General features: G+C 57.4%; 5 protein-coding genes across 5 annotated transcripts; 3 read left to right on the top strand and 2 right to left on the bottom strand.

The window, feature by feature from the left end:
- Positions 1–444: 444 nt before the first annotated feature.
- On the top strand, positions 445–2,399 carry EsH8_X_000692 (uncharacterized protein; the record flags this gene model as incomplete). The annotated part of the gene is made up of 4 exons (XM_083274780.1): positions 445–896; positions 961–1,429; positions 1,483–1,619; positions 1,676–2,399. The coding sequence occupies 4 exons, from the start codon at positions 445–447 to the stop codon at positions 2,397–2,399; spliced, it is 1,782 nt and encodes a 593-aa protein (XP_083120172.1).
- Positions 2,400–2,949: 550 nt separating this feature from the next.
- On the top strand, positions 2,950–4,809 carry EsH8_X_000691 (uncharacterized protein; the record flags this gene model as incomplete). Its single annotated transcript, XM_083274779.1, has 1 exon — positions 2,950–4,809. One exon carries the CDS (start codon positions 2,950–2,952, stop codon positions 4,807–4,809), a length of 1,860 nt encoding a protein of 619 aa, XP_083120171.1.
- Positions 4,810–5,556: 747 nt separating this feature from the next.
- On the bottom strand, positions 5,557–6,627 carry EsH8_X_000690 (glycosyl hydrolase; the record flags this gene model as incomplete). Its single annotated transcript, XM_083274778.1, has 2 exons — positions 5,557–6,182; positions 6,273–6,627. The coding sequence occupies 2 exons, from the start codon at positions 6,625–6,627 to the stop codon at positions 5,557–5,559; spliced, it is 981 nt and encodes a 326-aa protein (XP_083120170.1).
- Positions 6,628–9,998: 3,371 nt separating this feature from the next.
- EsH8_X_000689 (hybrid sensor histidine kinase/response regulator) lies at positions 9,999–13,864 on the top strand (the record flags this gene model as incomplete). The annotated part of the gene is made up of 3 exons (XM_083274777.1): positions 9,999–10,078; positions 10,163–13,141; positions 13,195–13,864. 3 exons carry the CDS (start codon positions 9,999–10,001, stop codon positions 13,862–13,864), a joined length of 3,729 nt encoding a protein of 1,242 aa, XP_083120169.1.
- A 3,066-nt stretch (positions 13,865–16,930) lies between these two features.
- On the bottom strand, positions 16,931–18,878 carry EsH8_X_000688 (multicopper oxidase-domain-containing protein; the record flags this gene model as incomplete). Its single annotated transcript, XM_083274776.1, has 4 exons — positions 16,931–17,050; positions 17,102–17,813; positions 17,870–18,577; positions 18,643–18,878. The coding sequence occupies 4 exons, from the start codon at positions 18,876–18,878 to the stop codon at positions 16,931–16,933; spliced, it is 1,776 nt and encodes a 591-aa protein (XP_083120168.1).
- Between the last annotated feature and the right edge of the window lie 324 nt (positions 18,879–19,202).

The following is a 19,202-nucleotide window of genomic DNA, read 5'->3' as shown; positions in this document are numbered from 1 at the left end:
ACAAACATACCATTCCACTCATTCCGCCCACGCAACGCTTGCACCATTCCATTTTAACTCGGTCATTGTCTCTTCTTCGACTGTTACTTTCCCCCCCCCCCCCCCTTTCCTTTGACAGCTGCCCTACAAAACTCAATTTTGTTTCGATTGCCGACGCGCCATCAACACTTGAGTAAGTCAAGTCTACCAGCGAGTGAGTGAGTGAGTGACATGGTCGAGGTCATCGCTGGGTCGCCAGGTCCCGGCTTTAGCACGTGCTAACGGAACTTCTTCTTCCTATCAGCACTTTCGGCTAACCACCACCCACCACTCACCTATCCCTCCTCCCTCCTCCCTTCAGCCCGAGACACACGACACGATACAGCACGACAAAGCCATCGACGCCGACCTCGCCGACGAAGCCACGCCCGACACCGAAACCGCCGCGACCGATCCATCGCTGCAATGGCCTCCGCCGCGGCCCCGTCGTCGCGGCCAGGCCCGGCCGCAGCCCCCCGTCCATCTCAGACCTCGAGCCCCCGGCCCGCTGCCGGCGGCCCCTCACGACCGCCGCCATCGTCGCGCAACAGCGTCACCGACCCCATCCTGCGCAACACGCTGCGGTATACCATTTCCGCCAAGGAGTATGCCACCCTGCACAAGTACGTGCTGTCGCGCTCGCGCCTGCTCAAGAGAGCTGCGCCGAGCGTTAACGCCGTCGAGCGCATCGTCGACGGCGACAAGGCCTCCGCCGCCGCGAGACAGGGCGCCAACTCGGGCCCCGGTGCCGCCGGCAAGGCTGTCGACGACTACAACGCGCGCGCGGTGCGCCATTCGATGCGTGTGTTTGTGGGCACCGCCCTGGCCTTGAAGGGCTGGGCTCTCATCTCGACCAAACTACTGGGCGGGAAGCCCGAGTGAGTACCCGTGATGGATGTCATCGGGTAGAGAACAGTGTACTGACTGACCTGTGATTTGCAGCCCCAATGCGTCCAACAAGAAGCAGCCGCTCCACAAGTCGCCGACCTTCCGCCTCTCCCTTTCCCTCTCCACCATCCTCCTCCTCTACCGGTTCCTCTTCCGTTTCCTTACCCGCCTACGCGCGCACCTCCTCGACCCCTCCGCCTCGCCTTTTCGGCAACGGAACCCGCGTACCGCGGCGACCCTGACGTCGCCATATGCGCCTGCCATCGGCGCCTCCATGGCCGGCATGTTCCTCGGCATCTACCCCGCCCAGCAGCTGCGCCTGAGCGTCGCCATCTACACGCTGTTCAGGGCGCTCGAGTTCAGCTGGAACCTGTGCGAGGAGGAGGGCATGATCTGGGGCTTCAAAAACGGGGGCAAGGTCAAGCGGGAGAGGCCTTGGTGGTGGGGCAGCTGGCTTATCCAGCCTTTTGCCTTTGGGCAGCTGCTGCACGCCGTTGTCTTTGACCGGGAGTGCTTCCCCGAGGTGAGTGTGCGGCCCCGAGGAGCGTTGCGGATGTGTACTAACCTGGTTGGCAGACGTACGGCAACTTTATCTTCAAGAACTCCACCGCCTACATCCACCCGAGACCAAAGAACTACCCCGCGCACATCAAGTGGCCTAAGGCGTACGAGATCGTCGACAACCTTGCCCAGATGGCCAAGCTGAACTGGCCGTAAGTCTCAACCCTCCAACCGTCAAGCGAGCCGGCTCCCCCTCTAACTTGAGCAGGCCCTTTGTGTCACCGACTCTCTTCCCCAACAAGGAGACGCTCCCGGCGGCCCTCGCCGGCGTCGCACCTCTCACCTCATCCGCCCACCCCATCATCACCTCCCTCTCCTGCGCGACCCTCCACCCCTCCGACCCGTCATGCCTGCGCACCTATCTCAACTTCTGGCTCGGCTCCTTCCCGGGCCTCACCCGCTTCTTTCTCATCATCTACTCCGTCATGACCTTTGTCCCCCGCTTCCGCTCGCTGTACAACGCCCCTGTCACGACACTGCAGCGCGTGCTTACGCGCTCGCTGCGGATGAGTACCTTTCTCACCGGCGCCATGTCCACCGCCTGGGCCAGCATCTGCTTCTTCCAGCAGTGGTTCCCCCGCACCTTTTTGCCGACGCAGAGGTTCTTCTTCGGAGGCTTCCTCGCGGGGCTGTGGGCCTGGGTCGAGCGCAAGAACGGGCGCGGCGTGTTCCTGTACTCTGCGCGCGTGAGCGTCGACTCGCTCTGGAAGGTCGGCGTCAAGAGGAGGTGGTGGAAGGCCATGAAGGGCGGCGATGTGTGGGTGTTCGTCATGGCGTTGATGCTTACCGGCGTGGTGTACGAGAGGGACGCGAGGGCCGTCAAGGAGGGCGGGTGGAGGAAGGGCATTAGCTGGGTCCGGGGCGAGGGCTTCAAGGACTGGAGCATCGAGGAAGACTCCGACGACGAGGCTGTGCTGGAGAAGACCAACTAGAGGGCGGAGCGGACGAGCGCATTGGCGGTCTTGTTGCTTTAATACGGGGGGCCGGTTCAAACCCCCCCCCCCCCCCCTGCGCTGGCATGTTTATTATTCATGATGAGAGTGGTGTTTTTTTTTCGTTTTTTACCACGCATGTTGTACGAGTGGCGATGAGCTCATGCTTGATAAACGTTGTAATACCTCATAATTCAGACCATTGTATTGTCCATTCATCAGTTCCAACCCGCATCTGCCATTATGTTGTAGAAACCAGCATCTGTTTGATGATCCACGGTTGGGATGGCAACATCGGAAATGGGCTGAAGCGGGCCCAGTCTAGGCAGCACACATCCATTGGGTCCCGATTTGAACAACTGGCTTTTCCCCATTCGCAACACCAGTTCCTGAATTGCAGTGTGCCAAACGTCGAGAAAGGACAGCTCGCCATTCGATATGCTCATGGACACAAATACACCTTGAGCTCCCGCAGCTGCTCAACACCCTGCTCATCACGAAAACAGCTCACCGGTCACCGGATAACACACACAAACAGCCGACGCCCACCATGAGCCGGCCACATTTCTCTCTCCTTGTCGCCCTCGCCCTCGCCCTCGTCGCAATCTCGCCTGCTTCGGCAGCCGCTACCAGCGACCCACCATGCCTCCCGGGCTGGCCCGCATATCCCGTCACCGACCCCCGCGGAATCTGCCCCAACTTCCCGGCCCCGTACTTCGGCACGTGGCCGCACACGCACCTCGCCCCGACGCGCCTGACCCACGGGACCCAACTACATGGCAAACCACACGTGAGAATGGGAGACCCCGCGCTGTCGGGCGCCCAGCTGGCCGATAAGCTCCTCTACGACGCCGCCACGCAAGGGGACCTCCCCGCCGTCGTCCGCCTCCTGGACCAGGGCGTCAGCCCGCTCAGGATCTTCCGCCACGTGCCGGGGCACCCCGTGAGCAGCACCCGCATCCACGCGGCGGCGCTCGCCAACGCCGCCAGGGCGGGCCACACGGACGTCATGGCCTACCTCATCGACGCCGGCGTCCACCCGGACACGCCCGCGCCGCTATCCCCAGCGTCGCTGTTACCTGCACCGCTGTCCCCCGGGGTGCGCTGTTGGGAGGTGAGGGGCGAAGTCACGCCTCTGTTCCACGCCGCGTGCGCCGGGCGGGCGGCGGCGGTACGGGTGCTCCTCGACGACGGGCGCGTCGACGCGGGCCGGGCCGTGCTCACCGTGCTCAAAGACGCGACGGTCCTCGACGTCGCCGCCGGGAGCGGCGACCCCGAGACCCTGAGGGTGCTGATGGAGCACCCCGTCTACGGCGCGCTGGCGGGGAGCGGTGGCGGCGGCAGGAGGGTCCGGGTCGGCGACTTGAAGCACCTATTTCGCAACGCGGCGCCCTCGCTGGAGCGCGACATGACGGGGACGCTCCGGTACCTGCTCGCCGCGCTGGGGTTCCCTGGGGGAGACGGCGCCGAGGGCGAGGGCGGCGGTCCGGTCGGGGACGCGCTCGCGGGCGAGCAGCAGGCCGCCGTCGTCCACGCCCTGCGGTTGTCTCCCTGGGGCCGGGACGGGGACGCGCTACGGCTGCTTCTCGGGCTCGTCGTGCCGCCCGGCGGAAGGCTGCCGGAGGACATCTTTGACGTGTTGGAGAGGGCCTTCGACGGCGGGCTGATGCAAGCGGCCGGGAACGCGAACGAGACGGACCACTTCCACCGGCTCCTGCGCATCCGGAGCCGGCCGCCGGGGGAGGAGCTCCTGCTCCGCTGCCTCATATCCGCAGCGCGGGGGGACAACCCTGCCGTGGTCCGGTTTCTCGTCGAGGAGCACCGGCTGGACGTCAACAAGGGTGTGGGAATGGACCGGCACGACCCCTACGCCGAGGCCCACGCTCTGCAGGCGGCGGCGCTGGCGGGGAGCCCGGGCGTCGTGCGGTACCTCCTCGAGAACACGGACGCGGACATCCACCGCGGGTCCGACGTCGAGTTCGAGGCGGACGGGACGCCGCTGTGGAGGGCGGCGGTGAAGGAGCACGCCGAGGTGGTGGGGCTGCTGCTCCGGCACGGCGGGCCGGTGGACGGGATCCTGCCCGAGGGCGGCGGGGGCCCGGACTGGGACCGGGTGGGCGCCGGGGAGGTGTTTGTCGACGTGGTCACCCGCCCCCAGGTGCCGGCGGCGCAGGACTGGGCGTCGCTGAGGGAGGAGCGCGGGGAGGCGGCGGTCGCGGCCGTGGACCTGACGGGGTGGGACGTGCACCTGCGCTGGGGCGCCGCCGAGGAGCTCGACGCGGCGAGGCCGGTGGCCGACGACGACGTGTGGCCGCCTCCGTGCGAGCCGGTGAGGTTCCGGCTGGCGAGGGAGGACGAGGGGTGGTGGCGGGCCCTGCAGTTTCGGACGAACCGCCGCGGGGGGCGGTGATGCTGCATTTCTTCATCTTTTGTTCATTTCGTAGGTTTTTTGGGCAGGTCATGTAGAGCAAGTCCTAGCGGAATCCGCGTTTTTGTGAAAGGTATTCGACGTAGGTGTATCGTTCGGAAATAGGCTCTTCTCGTACAGGTACATTCGGCTCATACGGGACTCGTTCCGGAGCCGAAGCCGAACGGGAGTCTCATTCTTTCGCCGTGCGCGGGAATAGCGGCCGACCAAAGATTCACATGGCGAGCCACGGTAGGCCAGAATTGGGCAGCGCTGGGCTTATGGTTAACACACACCGTCTTCTCGGCGTATAATGGCTCATTCAACCAGGTCCTCGAATCGGGATTTAGTTGGTATCAAGTCACAATGGGAATTACTCAGTGTAACCATCGCCCGTGTCGTATCGTGGTATCAAATGTTCCCCTCATTCCCCCGAAGGACGAGAGAGAGGAGACAGAAGGAGTTTAAGAAGGGGATGTAGCTCTTGGCCATAGTATCTCTGAGCATGATCAATATTGACTGGCGTAGAGGCACCTGTTCATTTCCCGCGCCTGGTAGTAGGGCGAGGTTAGAGTTCTCGGGACGTGTGTTTTGCAACCAAGGTTTCACAGACATGTCGCAACTACACAGGCTGTCACTCATTCTTCACGTCAATCGTTGATTCATGTACTAATGACAATATATACAGGCGAAGTGAGAAGCCTCATCGACTTTGCAACCACACGCTCTCCAACCTAGCCCGCGCGCCCCTCACGCACTGGGCTCCGGCCACTCGAAGCTGGGGCCCTGGGGGATGCCAAAGTTGGGGGTGCCGTCGGCGTTGGCGGTGATGGGCTGGACCATGACGTAGCGGCTGTCGTCGCAGGCGCCGTTGGCGTTGCCCGTGGCGTGGAAGGTGATGTAGGTCTCGGTCTCGTCGGGGCTGCGGAAGAAGCTGTTGTGGCCGGTGCCGAAGTTGCCGTTGGCGGCCGTCAGCTTGCAGCCGTCGCTCTTGGTCCAGGCGGCGGGCGAGGCCGGGTCGGTGACGCCGTCCCACTCGAGCAGGGCGACGCAGTAGTCCGGGGTCCAGCAGTAGTTGGCCGAGTAGGCGATGTATGTCTTGCCGCCGAAGTAGAGGCCGTACTGGCCCTCCTGCACGGGCACCTCGCTCTGCTCCCACGGCTGGTCGGGCTGCGAGATGATGGTGATGTTGGCCGAGGCCGAGATGAAGTCGGCGTTGAGCTTGCGCACGCAGGTCGACTGGTGGGGCACGCCCGTCATGCACGAGTAGACGAAGTAGTTGCCCCAGTCGTTGAAGCGGACGACGGTGCCGTCCAGGGACCAGTCGTCGGTGACGCGGCCGGCGTACGACCAGTCGTCCCAGGGGGAGGCGCCGCCTGCAGTCACCCGTGTGTCAGCGTGGTTACGGGAGGATTGGGATTGTCTTTTGCTGGCTTTGTAAACCACACAGAAGAAAAAGAACTTACCCTGGAGAACGTGCATCCGCTGGCCGTCCAGGTTACCGTCGTTGCCGGCGGTGTAGTAGAGGTACCACCTCCCGTCAAAGTAGTGGATCTCGGGGGCCCAGACGCTGCAGCACCGCGTCGGGTTCGAGTCGGAGTAGATGACCTTGGGCGTGGCCGTCTTCAGCCCGTCGATGGTGGTGGCGCGGGCGAGCTGGAGGTTGGTCCACTCGGTCGAGATGAAGTAGTAGTAGCCGTCGAACCACGAGATCTGGGGGTCGCCGCCCCCGGGGTTGCGGATGGGGTTGGTGTAGGCGGCGGCCGAGCCGACGAGGCCCAAGAGCCCCAGCGAGGCCGAGACGATCTTGGACAGAAACATTGTGTGCGTGTGTCCCGGGGGTATGGATTTGGCGGGCGGGAGAGGGGGATGGGATGGGATGGGATGGCGGGTTTGCTGCTGGATGCTACACAAAACGCTTCCCCGGCGGGATCTTCACGGGCCTTTATAGTCGCGACACGGGCAGACGCGACGTCGCAGCAGGATTGCCGACATCATCAGGTCGTCCTCCGAGGTTTCCTGGGGTAGATCCGATGCATGCTGGGGTAGCTAGCACGCGGCAACTACTGCCAAAGGGAGGCGGGGTGGACGGTCGGGATGGCCTCGGGATGGCCTCGGCGGAAGCACCGTGGATGTGCCGTGCTCGAACGTAACTGGAGCGCTTTTCTGGTCGAGGCCGGAAGCAGCTCGAGTCAAGACGGACAACAAGGGACGATCCGGCAAGAGGCGGCGGCGACCCCCCTCGAGCCCATGAAACCCATCAATCATGTGTGCGCAGCCTTGGTCTCGGGAGAGCGAGCAATTAGGATGCGGTAAGGCCAAGACGTCGCAGCGGGCTATGGCACCCGCCGTCGACGTCGACTACCGGTACCTTGCGTGACGAGGTTACACGGGATTGGCGCGCGAGAGCAAGGGCGGCGGTGATGGCGGGGTAATGCACCAAACGGGGGCAAAGGCGGAGCCGAATGGAGGGGGGACCGCTGCTACCTTAATGTGTGGGGTTCGTCCGGTCGTGCGAGCACGTAGCATTGCACCGACCGGGAATTAGCTACATACATGGTTGGACATAGTGAGGTGAGGCAGACGCAGAGGTCCTGGCCGTATTCCAATCCGGCCGCTGTCTTTACCCCGTATTTGCAGCCTTCGTCCTCCCCTGGTTCGACCTCCACTTCCAAGTTTCTCCGTGGACGCGTGACGGCGTTGCCCCGCGCCGTCGTGCGTCTGTCCCCCGGCCTCCCGAGGCGGTGCGGTGTATACCTACCTGCACGATGATTCCATCGCACGCTGTTTTATTCTCTTTTTTTATATATATTTTTTTTATATTCTCTTGTCAAGTCTGACGTCAGGGCTCGGGTCGGGAATCAAGTAGTGGCTTTGCCATGCCACCGATGCACCCAGCCACAACTCGCGGCTGCTGCTCTGCGTCTGCCACGACGTGTCTGTTGAATTCGGTGGCTGGTTGCCCTGGCCGAATTCCTGGAAAACATAAACTTTTGTTTACCAATTTCAAACGAGCAGCGCGCAGCTGACAGTCGCTCTCAACCCATCTCCACCCTGGCTTGGCGGCGCGTTTCTTCTCCCACGTTCCTTGCAACGCAACACGGCCCCGTTGCTGCACCGAGCCTCCCTTCGAAATAGGTACACTACGAACGATTTGCCCTTGCAATTGGGCAATGAGGGATCTCTCCAGGTCGGCTTCACCCTACGTCGTAGATGGCGATGACCATAAAAACGCCCTCTCAATGGAAGACAACCCCGCTTGACCGGTATCCCTCAAGCCACTTATTACTGTAGTTGGTTAGTCTAGTCCATTGGCGCCAGGTAGGGGGGGAATGTGCAATTGGCAGGGCGAAATCCCTTGGGAACGGGAATGCGAAAGTCTGCGTCGCCTTTGTGGAAATAGGTGCCGCGGAATTCGGCAACGGCCCGTACGTTCACGTCCATGTGGCAACGTTGATTTTTTTTCGTTTTGTCGCGATGCCGATCCTCTTACCAACGCCCTCGACGTCTGCCGGCAATCTTGTCAACGTTGTGTCGCAGTTGGCGATGCATACTTAACTACTTTCAAAATTCAACCCAAAAAAAAAAAAAAAAAAAAAAAACTTTTTATATTTCCTGCATCCGCGCTCGGGCTCGTCGGCATCTTTAACTACCGGGCGGGCGATATGGGGGGGGGGGGGGGGGGGGGGGATCTGTCTGTTTTGTTTGCGACCGAATGAGCTACGACAATGCTGCTCCTGAAAACTGGAAAGAAAGAAAAGAAGAAAAAAATGTGCCTATGGAAAGCCCATGGGCCAGAGCAGGTCGTCCGAGTTGTAGATCGTTCTTCGCTGATGTATCAGCCCTACGGCACGCCGTTCGCCAATGGCTTCTAAGGAAGCGCAGACTGGCGCTCCTCATGCTGATCTTTGCCAAGTTCATCCCGGAACCTCTGTATAAACTACAAAACCCCTATTTTGGAGCCACCGGCCCTCGGTCTTGCACCTGCATGTCAGCAGCATAAATGACGTCGTCATTTATTTTCAATCTGAAAGGCTAGACGTCAGTTTACCTTACAAGAAATCACGGTATTGCAAGTCAGTTGCGCGTTACACTGAATGTCAACCAGATTGCAGCGATGCAATCAAGCAGCGCGCAGTCAGTGACCTGACGAGTCAGCTCGCGCTGCCTCTAATATCATACGAAAACCAATTCAATCCACATTGTGATTGTTTTTGGACACATGATGCCGGTGTACGATTGATTGGAGCACATTACATGGTCGCAGGCCATGACCATCAATCGGTACATCCCTTGCATGCTTCCCTCGTCCCCGATCTCGACCACCCTCCAAGGGTCAGCGATTCGGGCTCGCCATCGCTCGCATAGACTCTTGCTTCTGATTGACGCTCTGGCAAAGAGGGGTGGAAGTGAAACTTTGGCAGGCAGGTCACGTCACCAGCCGTACGCGGCAACTCCGGACACCGGTGATTGGCTCCGGGCATCCACCGAACCTCGGAACGGCCTCCGGTGAGCAAATCAGAACTGCCATGACGGACTCGGAGCTGCCTGTCAAGCTGATGATCCACTTCCGCACCACCGCCAGGTGGAAGGCTCTGGTTCTTTCAAAAGGCCCAGGCCCTCTATCTGTCACTGCTACGCATCATTTGGCTCCCTCCCGGCCAGGCCCGGTTCTGCCAGCGACAGGCTGAGCAGTGCAGAAAGAAAGAAAAAAAAGGCCCTGCAGCTGCCCGGTATTCTGGACCCTTCTTATTTGGGGGGAATCCTCGCGCTAATTCGCAGCCATGTGCCATGCATGTACTGTGGACAGGCGCTTTGCTGCCCGGCAGGAGCATTCCCATCCATCCGACATGGGCTGTGTATGGCATGTTCTTCACCAGAAATCGACATTTTTGCTTTTCCCGATTCGTCTACCAGATTTCGATTCGGCATTCGACAAAACCGCCTTTGCATACATCTCCCATCGGCGTAAAGTTTCCATGGCAAGCCAGGTGCATCAGCGTTCGTCGGCCACCAACGCGTTCCGAATGATGAACTCTTCCCCAACCAACTAGAAGCTAAGTCATCCAAATGATGACAACTGCCTTCATCCCTTATTCCACCACTGAATTTTCGCCTTCTCCCTATCCTTTCGTTAAAACCCGACACCATCTTTGTTGCAAGCTCCACAGCAGCCTGCTCAACCAGCCACGATGGCTTCCGGTAAAGGCATGCTCGACCATGTCCCACCCAAGAATAAGATGGAACTTATCCGCCAGCGGGAGGTCTTCAAGTCAGCTCCTCTGCCTGCGGTTTCGATTACATCTTCTGCGATTTGCAGGATTGGGCTACATCGCTAATTGTTCTCGCAACCTAGATATGCCTCGTCCATTCTATCAAATATTGTCGTACACGAGAATGGTATCCCAGAGGCGGCCGAGCCGCGAGTCACATCCGAGAACACCACCATCACGGCCTTTGCACAGCTCTGCGCCTACCAGACCGGGACGGGCAGATCCTTCATCTCCCTCTTCGATGAAAACTACCAGTATATTGTCGCGGAAGCGACTCCGGCCCTGCCTCTCGTACCGAGTCTCCCGCACGAAGACTTGTGGTTTTCCGGCCATGCCATTCCCCGCCGTCTAGGCATTTGTGAATACACCCTCTTCGAATCAAACGAGATCCGCGACGGTTTGGGCGATGGCGCTACCGAACCTCCCGTTGTCGTCATTCCCGACCTCACGACGGACCCGCGCTTCAGTTCCAAGTTGAAGGCCTGCGCCATCGGCACTCCCGAAAAACCCTCAAGATTCTACGCGTCGGTACCCATTCAGACTGCGAAAGGGATCAACATTGGCGTCGTTTGCGTCATGCACCCGGAGCCCATATCATCTTGGTCCGGTGCCGAGAAACAAATCATGCGGAACATTTCTCGCTCAATCATGAGCTACCTCGAGGGAAACCGGACGAGCGCCCATTTGCGCAGCGAGCGGATGAATAAAGGTATCTCGGCATTCATGGAAGAGAACTTTAGCCTGTCAGGGAGCCGCCTGGGCCCCAAGGCCGCTGACCTTGCGAAACTGGCATTGGCTAACGATGCATCTAATACCGTCCATAAAGACCACGAAAACAGGCGAGATTCTGCCTCTGAAGAACGCCCACGCCCCCCGTCATCCTCTAGCTCATACATGGCCGATGGTCAGCCGACACCGCTCTCGGAACTCGGTGATGTCTACAGCACCATCGCCGAGGAGGTGGCGACAGCAGAAAACACCGCCACGGCCAACACCCCGAAGCCTACCATCCAATCTGCTACGATGTCGGCCTTTGAGATTCAGACGCAGGCCGAGACGACGCGCAAGAGCGCAATCGATCTCATCTTTTCCAATGCCGCCGAGAAAATCAGACAAGCAACGGAGGTGGAAGGATGTCTCTTTCTCGACGCCGCCCCGAGCGGCTTTGGCGCTCTTAGAAGCCGGGAAATAGAGGATGCCATTGCGACAATGGGGTCGTCTTCGACCAGTAGCGACGAGGGAACCGACTCGGCAGCCAAACCTCGAACGTCGCTATCAGCACGAGTCCTCGGTTTCTCCATATCAGAAGGGTACGGCATAGATGGGCATGAGCATATCGCCCGCCACGCGGCTGTCGCGGAAAAGCTGCTCGAGACCCTCGTCAGACGGTACCCGGAAGGCAAATTGTTCACTTTTGACACGAAGCACGGCCTAAACCCCACCGACTCCTCGGAAGAAGACCGACTCAGGCAGCTCTCAACAATCCCAGATGATCTACAACACGGTCGTAGTGCGGCCGGGCGCCAAAGGCCTCGAAACAAGCCGTGGGCGCGGCAGAATGAGGGCAGAGACCTTCTCCAAATATTCCCAGGAGCTCGCAGCGTCGCATTCGTACCCGTCTGGGACCCGAGGAAGAACAGATGGTACGCCGGTGGCTTCGTTTACAGCCGGGAACCGACGCGCACTTTCACGGTCAAAGGAGAGCTGAGCTACCTGCGCGTCTTCGGCATACTGGCCATGACGGAGACCCTGCGCCATGAGCTGATGCTGGACGAAAAGGCAAAGTTCGACGCGCTGAGCTCCCTGTCCCATGAGCTGCGGTCCCCGCTCCACGGCATCATCCTTGGCATTGAGCTGCTCAACGACACAAATCTGAGCGTGGCCCAGGGCGATATAGTGCATACCCTCGAAGCCTGCGGCAGGACTCTTACCGACACCTTGGATCACCTCCTCGACTACGCAAAGGTCAACAACTTTCAGGTGACCCGGCGGCCGCTCGCTCGAGGTCTGCGTAGCACCAAACCACACTCCATCGAGGCCGGCATGATGACGCTCAACTCCAGCGTGCAGATCGACGTCCTCGTCGAGGAGGTCATGGACAGCGTTTTCGCCGGCTTCAACTTTCAGCACATGTCCATAGCCCAGCTGAAGAAGAAGAACAGGGCCCTCGAGCCCGACGTCGCCGCCAACCACTATCTCGACAGCCTGAGGGCGCAGGAGGAGCTGGGACGCGGAGATAGTTCGCCTCACGGGTCTCGAGCCGCTTTTGGAAATGTCATGATTCTGTTCGATGCCGATCCTAGCTGCGCCTGGGTTTTCGACACGCAACCCGGCGCCATCCGCCGCATCATCATGAACCTATTTGGCAATGCGCTGAAATACACGCAGACCGGTGTGATCAAGGTTTCCATCGAACAAAAGGCCCCGAAGATGGAGGGCGCCAACCGTGAGCGACAGGTCACCATCACCGTTTCTGACACGGGCTGCGGAATCGGCGAGGACTTCCTGCGGTACCAGCTGTTCAAGCCGTTTTCTCAAGAGGACCCCCTCGCCCCCGGCACCGGCCTGGGTCTCAGTCTGGTCAAGCGGATGGCATCTCAGCTCCGCGGCCGCATGTCGGTGCAGAGCCACGTCGGGCTCGGAACCTCGACCAGCGTGACGTTGCCACTGTCCGTCCCACCGAGCGTGTCGCCCGACGGGCCGCATTTCATCGCGGAAGATTTGTTTCCCCAACAACGGGTTGAGCTTGCAGGGCTTCGCATCCGTTTGCTGGGCTTCCACGGCGTCATGACTCTGGTGAACGGCGTGAGCCACGACAGCCACGCCATGATCGAGGACACCTGTCGGAACTGGCTCCATCTGGAGGTGATACCAGACTCGGAGGCGTACAGGACGGTTCCGGACTTGGTCCTGGTGTCGGAAGATGCCTTGGCCTTGAGGCACGAGGACAAGACGCTCTCAAAGCTTCCATGCGTGGTAGTGTGCGTCAACGCCCTGATCGCCCACAACCGTTCTGCGCAGCGGGACGACCACGCAGGAATAGTGGAATTCATATCTCAACCGTATGTTCACGAGACCCTTCGTTTTAATGACATGGATTGCTAACATCATCTAGCGCTGGCCCGCGGAAACTTGCCAAGGTGTTGCTGTTGGTGTTTGATAGATGGGCAAGCATGCAGGCAGAATGGTCACACTCGGAAGCAGAGTCGCCGACATCGCTGATCTCCCCGCCCACCAGCGACTCTACGATCCGTTACCATGAGGTCCAGATGCCTTTGCTCAATACCCCGCCAGCGGATACCTCGACAAGCAATGGGTCGATTATTCCGCCGAGGCTGGCAAAACATGATAAACCGCTCAAGCGACCAAAGCTTTTCAAGACACCCTCAATCGCCTATCTGGGAGTCGAGTTTCTCCTCGTGGAGGACAACCCCATCAACCTCAAAATTCTGACAATGTACATGAACAAGCTCGGAAGGAAGTACCACACGGCGACCAATGGCTTGGAAGCGGTTGCAGCGTACAGGCGGAGCCCCCACGAGTGCAAATACATTCTCACGGACGTTTCCATGCCGGTAATGAATGGATTCGAGGCAACGAGGCAAATCAGGGCACACGAGCGGATGCTGGACCTGCCGCCGGCGACCATCATTGCGCTAACGGGTCTGGCGTCCGATGACTCGCAGAACGAGGCGTTTGGGAGCGGGATGGACCTGTTTCTGACGAAGCCGGTGAAGCTGAAGGAGCTGAGCTCCATCCTGAAGACCCGCGGCCTGTTCGTGTGAGCCGCCGAGCCGCGCCGCTTGGTGAAGAGAGTGCCAGCATTAACAACCGCCACGGCGCGAAACACTGAAGCGCCTGGTCTTGGGGTTTGGAAGGCTTCCATCACTATCGCATTACTGCTACCACTTGGAAAGATTTCAAGTATATAGGCCTCCTCGGAGTTGGCCAAGAAATCTCAATGGTGGTTTGACCAAATCATTTCAGGATAGCCATGTCTTTTGGAAGTACATTGCGAAACGGTCGTACAGCACCGGTTTTACGGCAACCAAAGTGAAGTGGTTCCTTCAAACCAGATGCTATAAACAGGCGTAATCTGTCAACCACGGGATCCACGAACCGCACGAGATCCGAAGTCATGGGTGTGCGTCTGGTCAGGCAGACAGGCTGCAGCGATTCGGGAGCCTCGAAGCAATGACAGAAACCGGAAACCATCATCAAAAGCTTCGGTATCGTCAACAAAAAAAATTCAACAAGCTATAGCAGTCACTCCAAGGACCATTGGGGAATGAAGACTGAGGTGCGAGGATTGGTTTGCGAATGGCGTTTTGTTGAGAAAAGATGGCAGGCATGGCTGCAAGACCGGGCGCAAATACCACAGATGCGGACTTTGTCTTTCTTCGGAAAACCGGCCGAGACTGGAATGAAGGGGGCGGGCGTGGTGATGGAGGATACGCAGAGTCAGCCCTACACACTTGATAAGCTGCTATCCTTTGTTTATTCTGGCATCTTACCGCTAGCAGATGTCGTCGACGACCACGACGCCTACAATCAAGTACCGAAACATAAACCAATTCTCCATGTGGGAGGAAATCGAACTCAGTGGCCGAACTTGGTTGGTACCCGGCACCACCGTCTGAATTGGTCGATGGCCTGCGTCGGCATGTGCTCTACCGTCGGCTCATCGCCACGTGCGAGCTGTGCATGGCATGTCCTGGCCGAAGTCGGTTGGATCCGAGCATCTGGCCACGATGAACCGCCAAAGTCGGCATCAACTAAGACAACCAACGTTCCATCCTTAGCATTAGGCTGGGATTATGAAGCGCACTGGTCCCGAGGTAATGGGCCAGCCGTCATGCCAATGGGCGACATTTTTGGTGGCGTATGTCTATCCGGCAGCAGCCTACACAAAACTAGCCGCACATTCCTCGGTAGTTGTGTATTGCCGATATGCGGCTAAGTGGGTGTGCTGTCCGTTCCAAGCGAACACGTTCGACTTCCGTTAACGTGTATAACAAGAATATAAAATCCATTACACGTATTTTTCTATGGAGCGACCCCTGGTTCCGGTGAATCGTTTGCATATCAGACAGGTCATGAACAAAGGAACCGTTGACTTCGTCACACGAAGGGATTGATTTCGTCCAGCGTTGGGAGGTTCTTTGTTGTTGGCCGGTCCATGAAGAAGGAATAATTAATTGTCGATGCCAACAGCAAATTCTTCAATAATACCACTATATCACCAGTCTTTCCTGGCTTGCCTATGCCTCCGACGGGTTTCCATCCTTGTTCTTTCTTCCACACAAACCAATTACTTCCCCATCGCTGCTTGTAGTACCATGGATTCTTCGCGTGTCAATGAGGAAGCCCTCAAGCTTATCCTCACCAAGCTGCAGCGTCTCGAGACACGTTTCGGCAACATTGACAATCGCCTCGGTACCATTGAGATTTCGGTAGTGTCCGACGCTGACAGCAACTCTCCCGCCAACCCCAGTGACAGCTTCTCCTTCTATGGCACTTCACAACCAGGCTTCCAGAGCTTCCACATGCATACCTCGGGACAACAACCAGCCGTGCCGGCTTGCCAGGCTTCCGTGGATAGGCTTCGCACTCACTTTGAATTCGAAGACAGATCCCAGTCAGGTTTTATGAGTAATGACGGAAGATGTGCCGAAAGCCACAAAGATGACAACCTGGGCCGCGCAATCAACAACCACTCCACATCAGTATACCCTTCACGGCCGCCTTCAAGCATTGGTCCCTATAGTGGTGATGCTCGGACGGATTTCAACATCCGAGAAATCCCATCTCTGCGATATGAACACACCATACGATATGTGGGCACGAAACCCAGTCCCCGGAACAACAGATCTAGCACCGGCACCTTGCGAAGAAAACTTTCGGACATCCAGCAGTCAATCAGCCCGCCTCAGGCTTCTGCCGCCCAACCATCGCCGTCCTGGAGCAGGAAACACTCGACCTCAGATACATTCCAAAAAATCAGGGGCTCTCTCAGAAAAGACTCCCTGAGAAAGGACTCGCTTACAAGTGAGAACTCCCTGTGGCACAAAGAAAGGAAGACATCTGCAGTAGACGCAGCCGCATCTCATTTGGAAACGACACAAGACACATTGGTGTCTGAAATTACTGCCCTTACCAGGTTAACTGAGGAAAACAAACCGGAAAGTCTGCGTCAGCGAGCACATAAAAGTGCCGAGTCCTGCATTTCCTACGGGGTAAAAGTGATGCACCATGTTGGTCGGAGAATGGCCAATCAGCAAAGATGCTAGATGGCGCAGCTTGAAGGTGTTTCGGAGCAGGAGTTGATAATATCTAATTGGTGTCCAAAATAGGCACCCTGTATTGATTGCCCCAAGGCTATCCCTTTGTGCCTTATTTTTCTGTTCGCGTCTAAGTGCAGGGAATTCATAGTGACCGCAGTATCCAAACTGAAGTAACTTCACCGCGTACTAATACTTGGCAACTACAATAGGTAGAAAGCCCGACGTATGGGTTGTAACGGAAAAGGTACCACAGCTCAGAGCATAATGCTGAGCTTTTTTTCGACTGGTGATTGCAGTATTATGGCTGGCCATAGAGACTATTTTGATATTGAACTATTAATACGTCATTTAATTATTTCAACCCGTTCATAGCCTACAGGCGGTTCACCTATAGAAATGCTGCGACGAACCTTATGGTAAACCTTAACCTGGCCTGACCATTTTGGCCGCGTCAATTAGCCGCGACAAATTTGTCGCTTTGGGTGGCTCAAAGTCTTAGCGTCCGGAAAGCTTGTTTTTCATTTGCATTTTCTTCGGCCAATAATAGACTATTCAATTGGCCAAAGTCTAATCCAACGGGCCATATCGAAGAGGTGGACTGAAGTCTGAGTGTACTCTGTCCTTCATTTCCGCCGGAATCTTTTCCATCGATTCGACTCCTTCCAGCAGCACAACCTGCTGTCCAGCCTGGGAGAGAGTTAGTCACATAGGCACCGTGCTTGAAGGAACTTTTCTTACCGCAAAATGGTGGATCATGTGGCAGTGAAGCATGCTGGCCGCGGGGAAGGTGATTTCATATCGAATGACCGTCCAGTCTCCTGTGCTGTTTCCCAGTCTGCAGCCATCGCGATTCGGCGGGTTGATAAAGTTGAAGTGCTTCGCCATGCCGCCTTCGCGTATCGCATCCTCCACCGTTGGCCACGGGAACCCGCCGCTGCCGGTACCGATGATGAATGCCTTCTTGTTATGTTTGTGAAAGGGATGTTGAGAGGTGACGTTCGCGCCGTTCTCAAAAATGATATCCACAACCGTGCCGTTCTGTAGTGTACCACCTTGATTACTATCACCATAGGTGGTATCGCCGCGAGACTCTTCGTCCCATAGGAGCGGGGGTAGTTGCTGACGGAAGGCTTGATGAGGGCCAATGTTTAATGCCCAGCTGCCAGGGCCGGTCATGTTGACGAAGAACTTGATTGTGCTATCTGCCTTTGACGGCGGCGGGTTTGAAGGGTATGGGGCGAGCTTTGTCTCATCCATGGCAACAGACGATAACGAGATGAGGGTTCCATTGAGATGGACCCAAGGTTGTGTGTTGGGAATATCCCGCTTGGCCTCGGGGCTTAGGTCAGGGTAGCGAAGAATTCCGAGTCCTTGAATTACTTGTTCTCTCCGGAGGGAGGTGACCCTGATGGCATAGTCTCCAGGCTTCTGATTAAGATGAATCAAGATACTTCCGTAACGTCAGTCATTGATGTTACCATATGTAACAACCGTGGGATGTCTCACCTAATCCTCTCGCCGAGGTTGCAATTGGCGGCATTTACCTTCTGAGGGTGTACGAATTCTCCATCGGCAGCTACAACATAGAACTCGTGCTCGTCGACGCTGATTTGTAGTTCATGATGCGCTCCCGAGTGTATGAAGTTGATCCAAATCCACTCCTGGCCACTTTCCGCCTCGAATACCTCAAGGTCAGCATACGTCTTTTGACAAACTTGCTCGTTTGCAAACTCTCTTTGGCCATTCTGGGGAAGGCATCCCAAGGTGTCTCTTCCAGCACCTCCGACAGACTCAATGAGTTCCTTAGAGTGGCAAAAGGTCCTTCCCTTGCCATTCAGGACAATTGAGTTGCTACACCACGGGACGACGCCAGTATCACGATACATAATCAGCAAAATATCCATTGGCTCGGCGTTCCAATCACTTATGACGACATGTTTTGGATGCTTCTCTGCACGCTTCATGCCATCTATATCGCCAGAAAAGGACGAGATGATCTCATATGGTCTCGGTCTCCAGGCCGCGGGCGCTATCCATATTGGACCTCGCATTCCATCCGCAAAGGCCGGACCAAAGTGGCCATGATAAAAATAGCTTCCATATTGCTGCTGCACCGTGAAGCGGTAGGTATAATTGTCTCGGGGTTGGATCGAATATTGCGTGACGCCAGGAACTCCGTCGTTCCAGGGTCTGTCAATCTGGTAGATTCCATGCCTGTTTGCGGTTAGCTCTGTGGTTTGTCGCAGCGAAACATGCAGTTGCTTTTGGAAATCACGCACCAATGCATAGTCGTCTCGAAGGCGAGCTGGTTGTCTAGAAACACCTCGATTTCATCACCTTCCTCGGCCTCAATGAGCGGCCCGGGACTTTCACCGTTGATCGCAAAAACGGGCCGGCCGTGACCATCTCCGGTGCTCCATTTGTTACTGATTGTGAAGTTATATCGCCTCGTTTGTTTCGCAAAGCTCCTTCCAGCGAGAAGGAGGAGGACTGCACACCGAACGAGGGCCGCCATGATGGATCTGGCTCGCAACTGCGTTGTTCGAAGCAAGAAACTGAAGATGGAAAGAACACTCACCAACTAGCAGTCTTCGGTGCCTGGCACAGTTCCTTTTACAATACTGTATCAAACCCCCACCTTCTGATGTTCTAGGAGTCCCTACTAGCACCCAATGCAACCCTTAAAGTTTACCGAGTCAGGGATAGCAGCCTGCTTTCCTGCGACATATGCGTACTGTTACCAGGCGAGCTTTTGTCTAGCGCCAGTTTAAGGTTTTGAATAGCGCATTAGCCTCCTGCCAAATACCCATGTGCGCGGTTATCGACTTCCCATTACCGC

This window comes from Colletotrichum jinshuiense, chromosome 10, assembly GCF_051148585.1.
Source record: "Colletotrichum jinshuiense chromosome 10, complete sequence".
Classification (NCBI taxonomy): Eukaryota; Fungi; Ascomycota; class Sordariomycetes; order Glomerellales; family Glomerellaceae; genus Colletotrichum; species Colletotrichum jinshuiense.
Note: the sequence above shows the minus strand (reverse complement) of the source record. Positions and strands in the feature narration are given on the sequence as shown.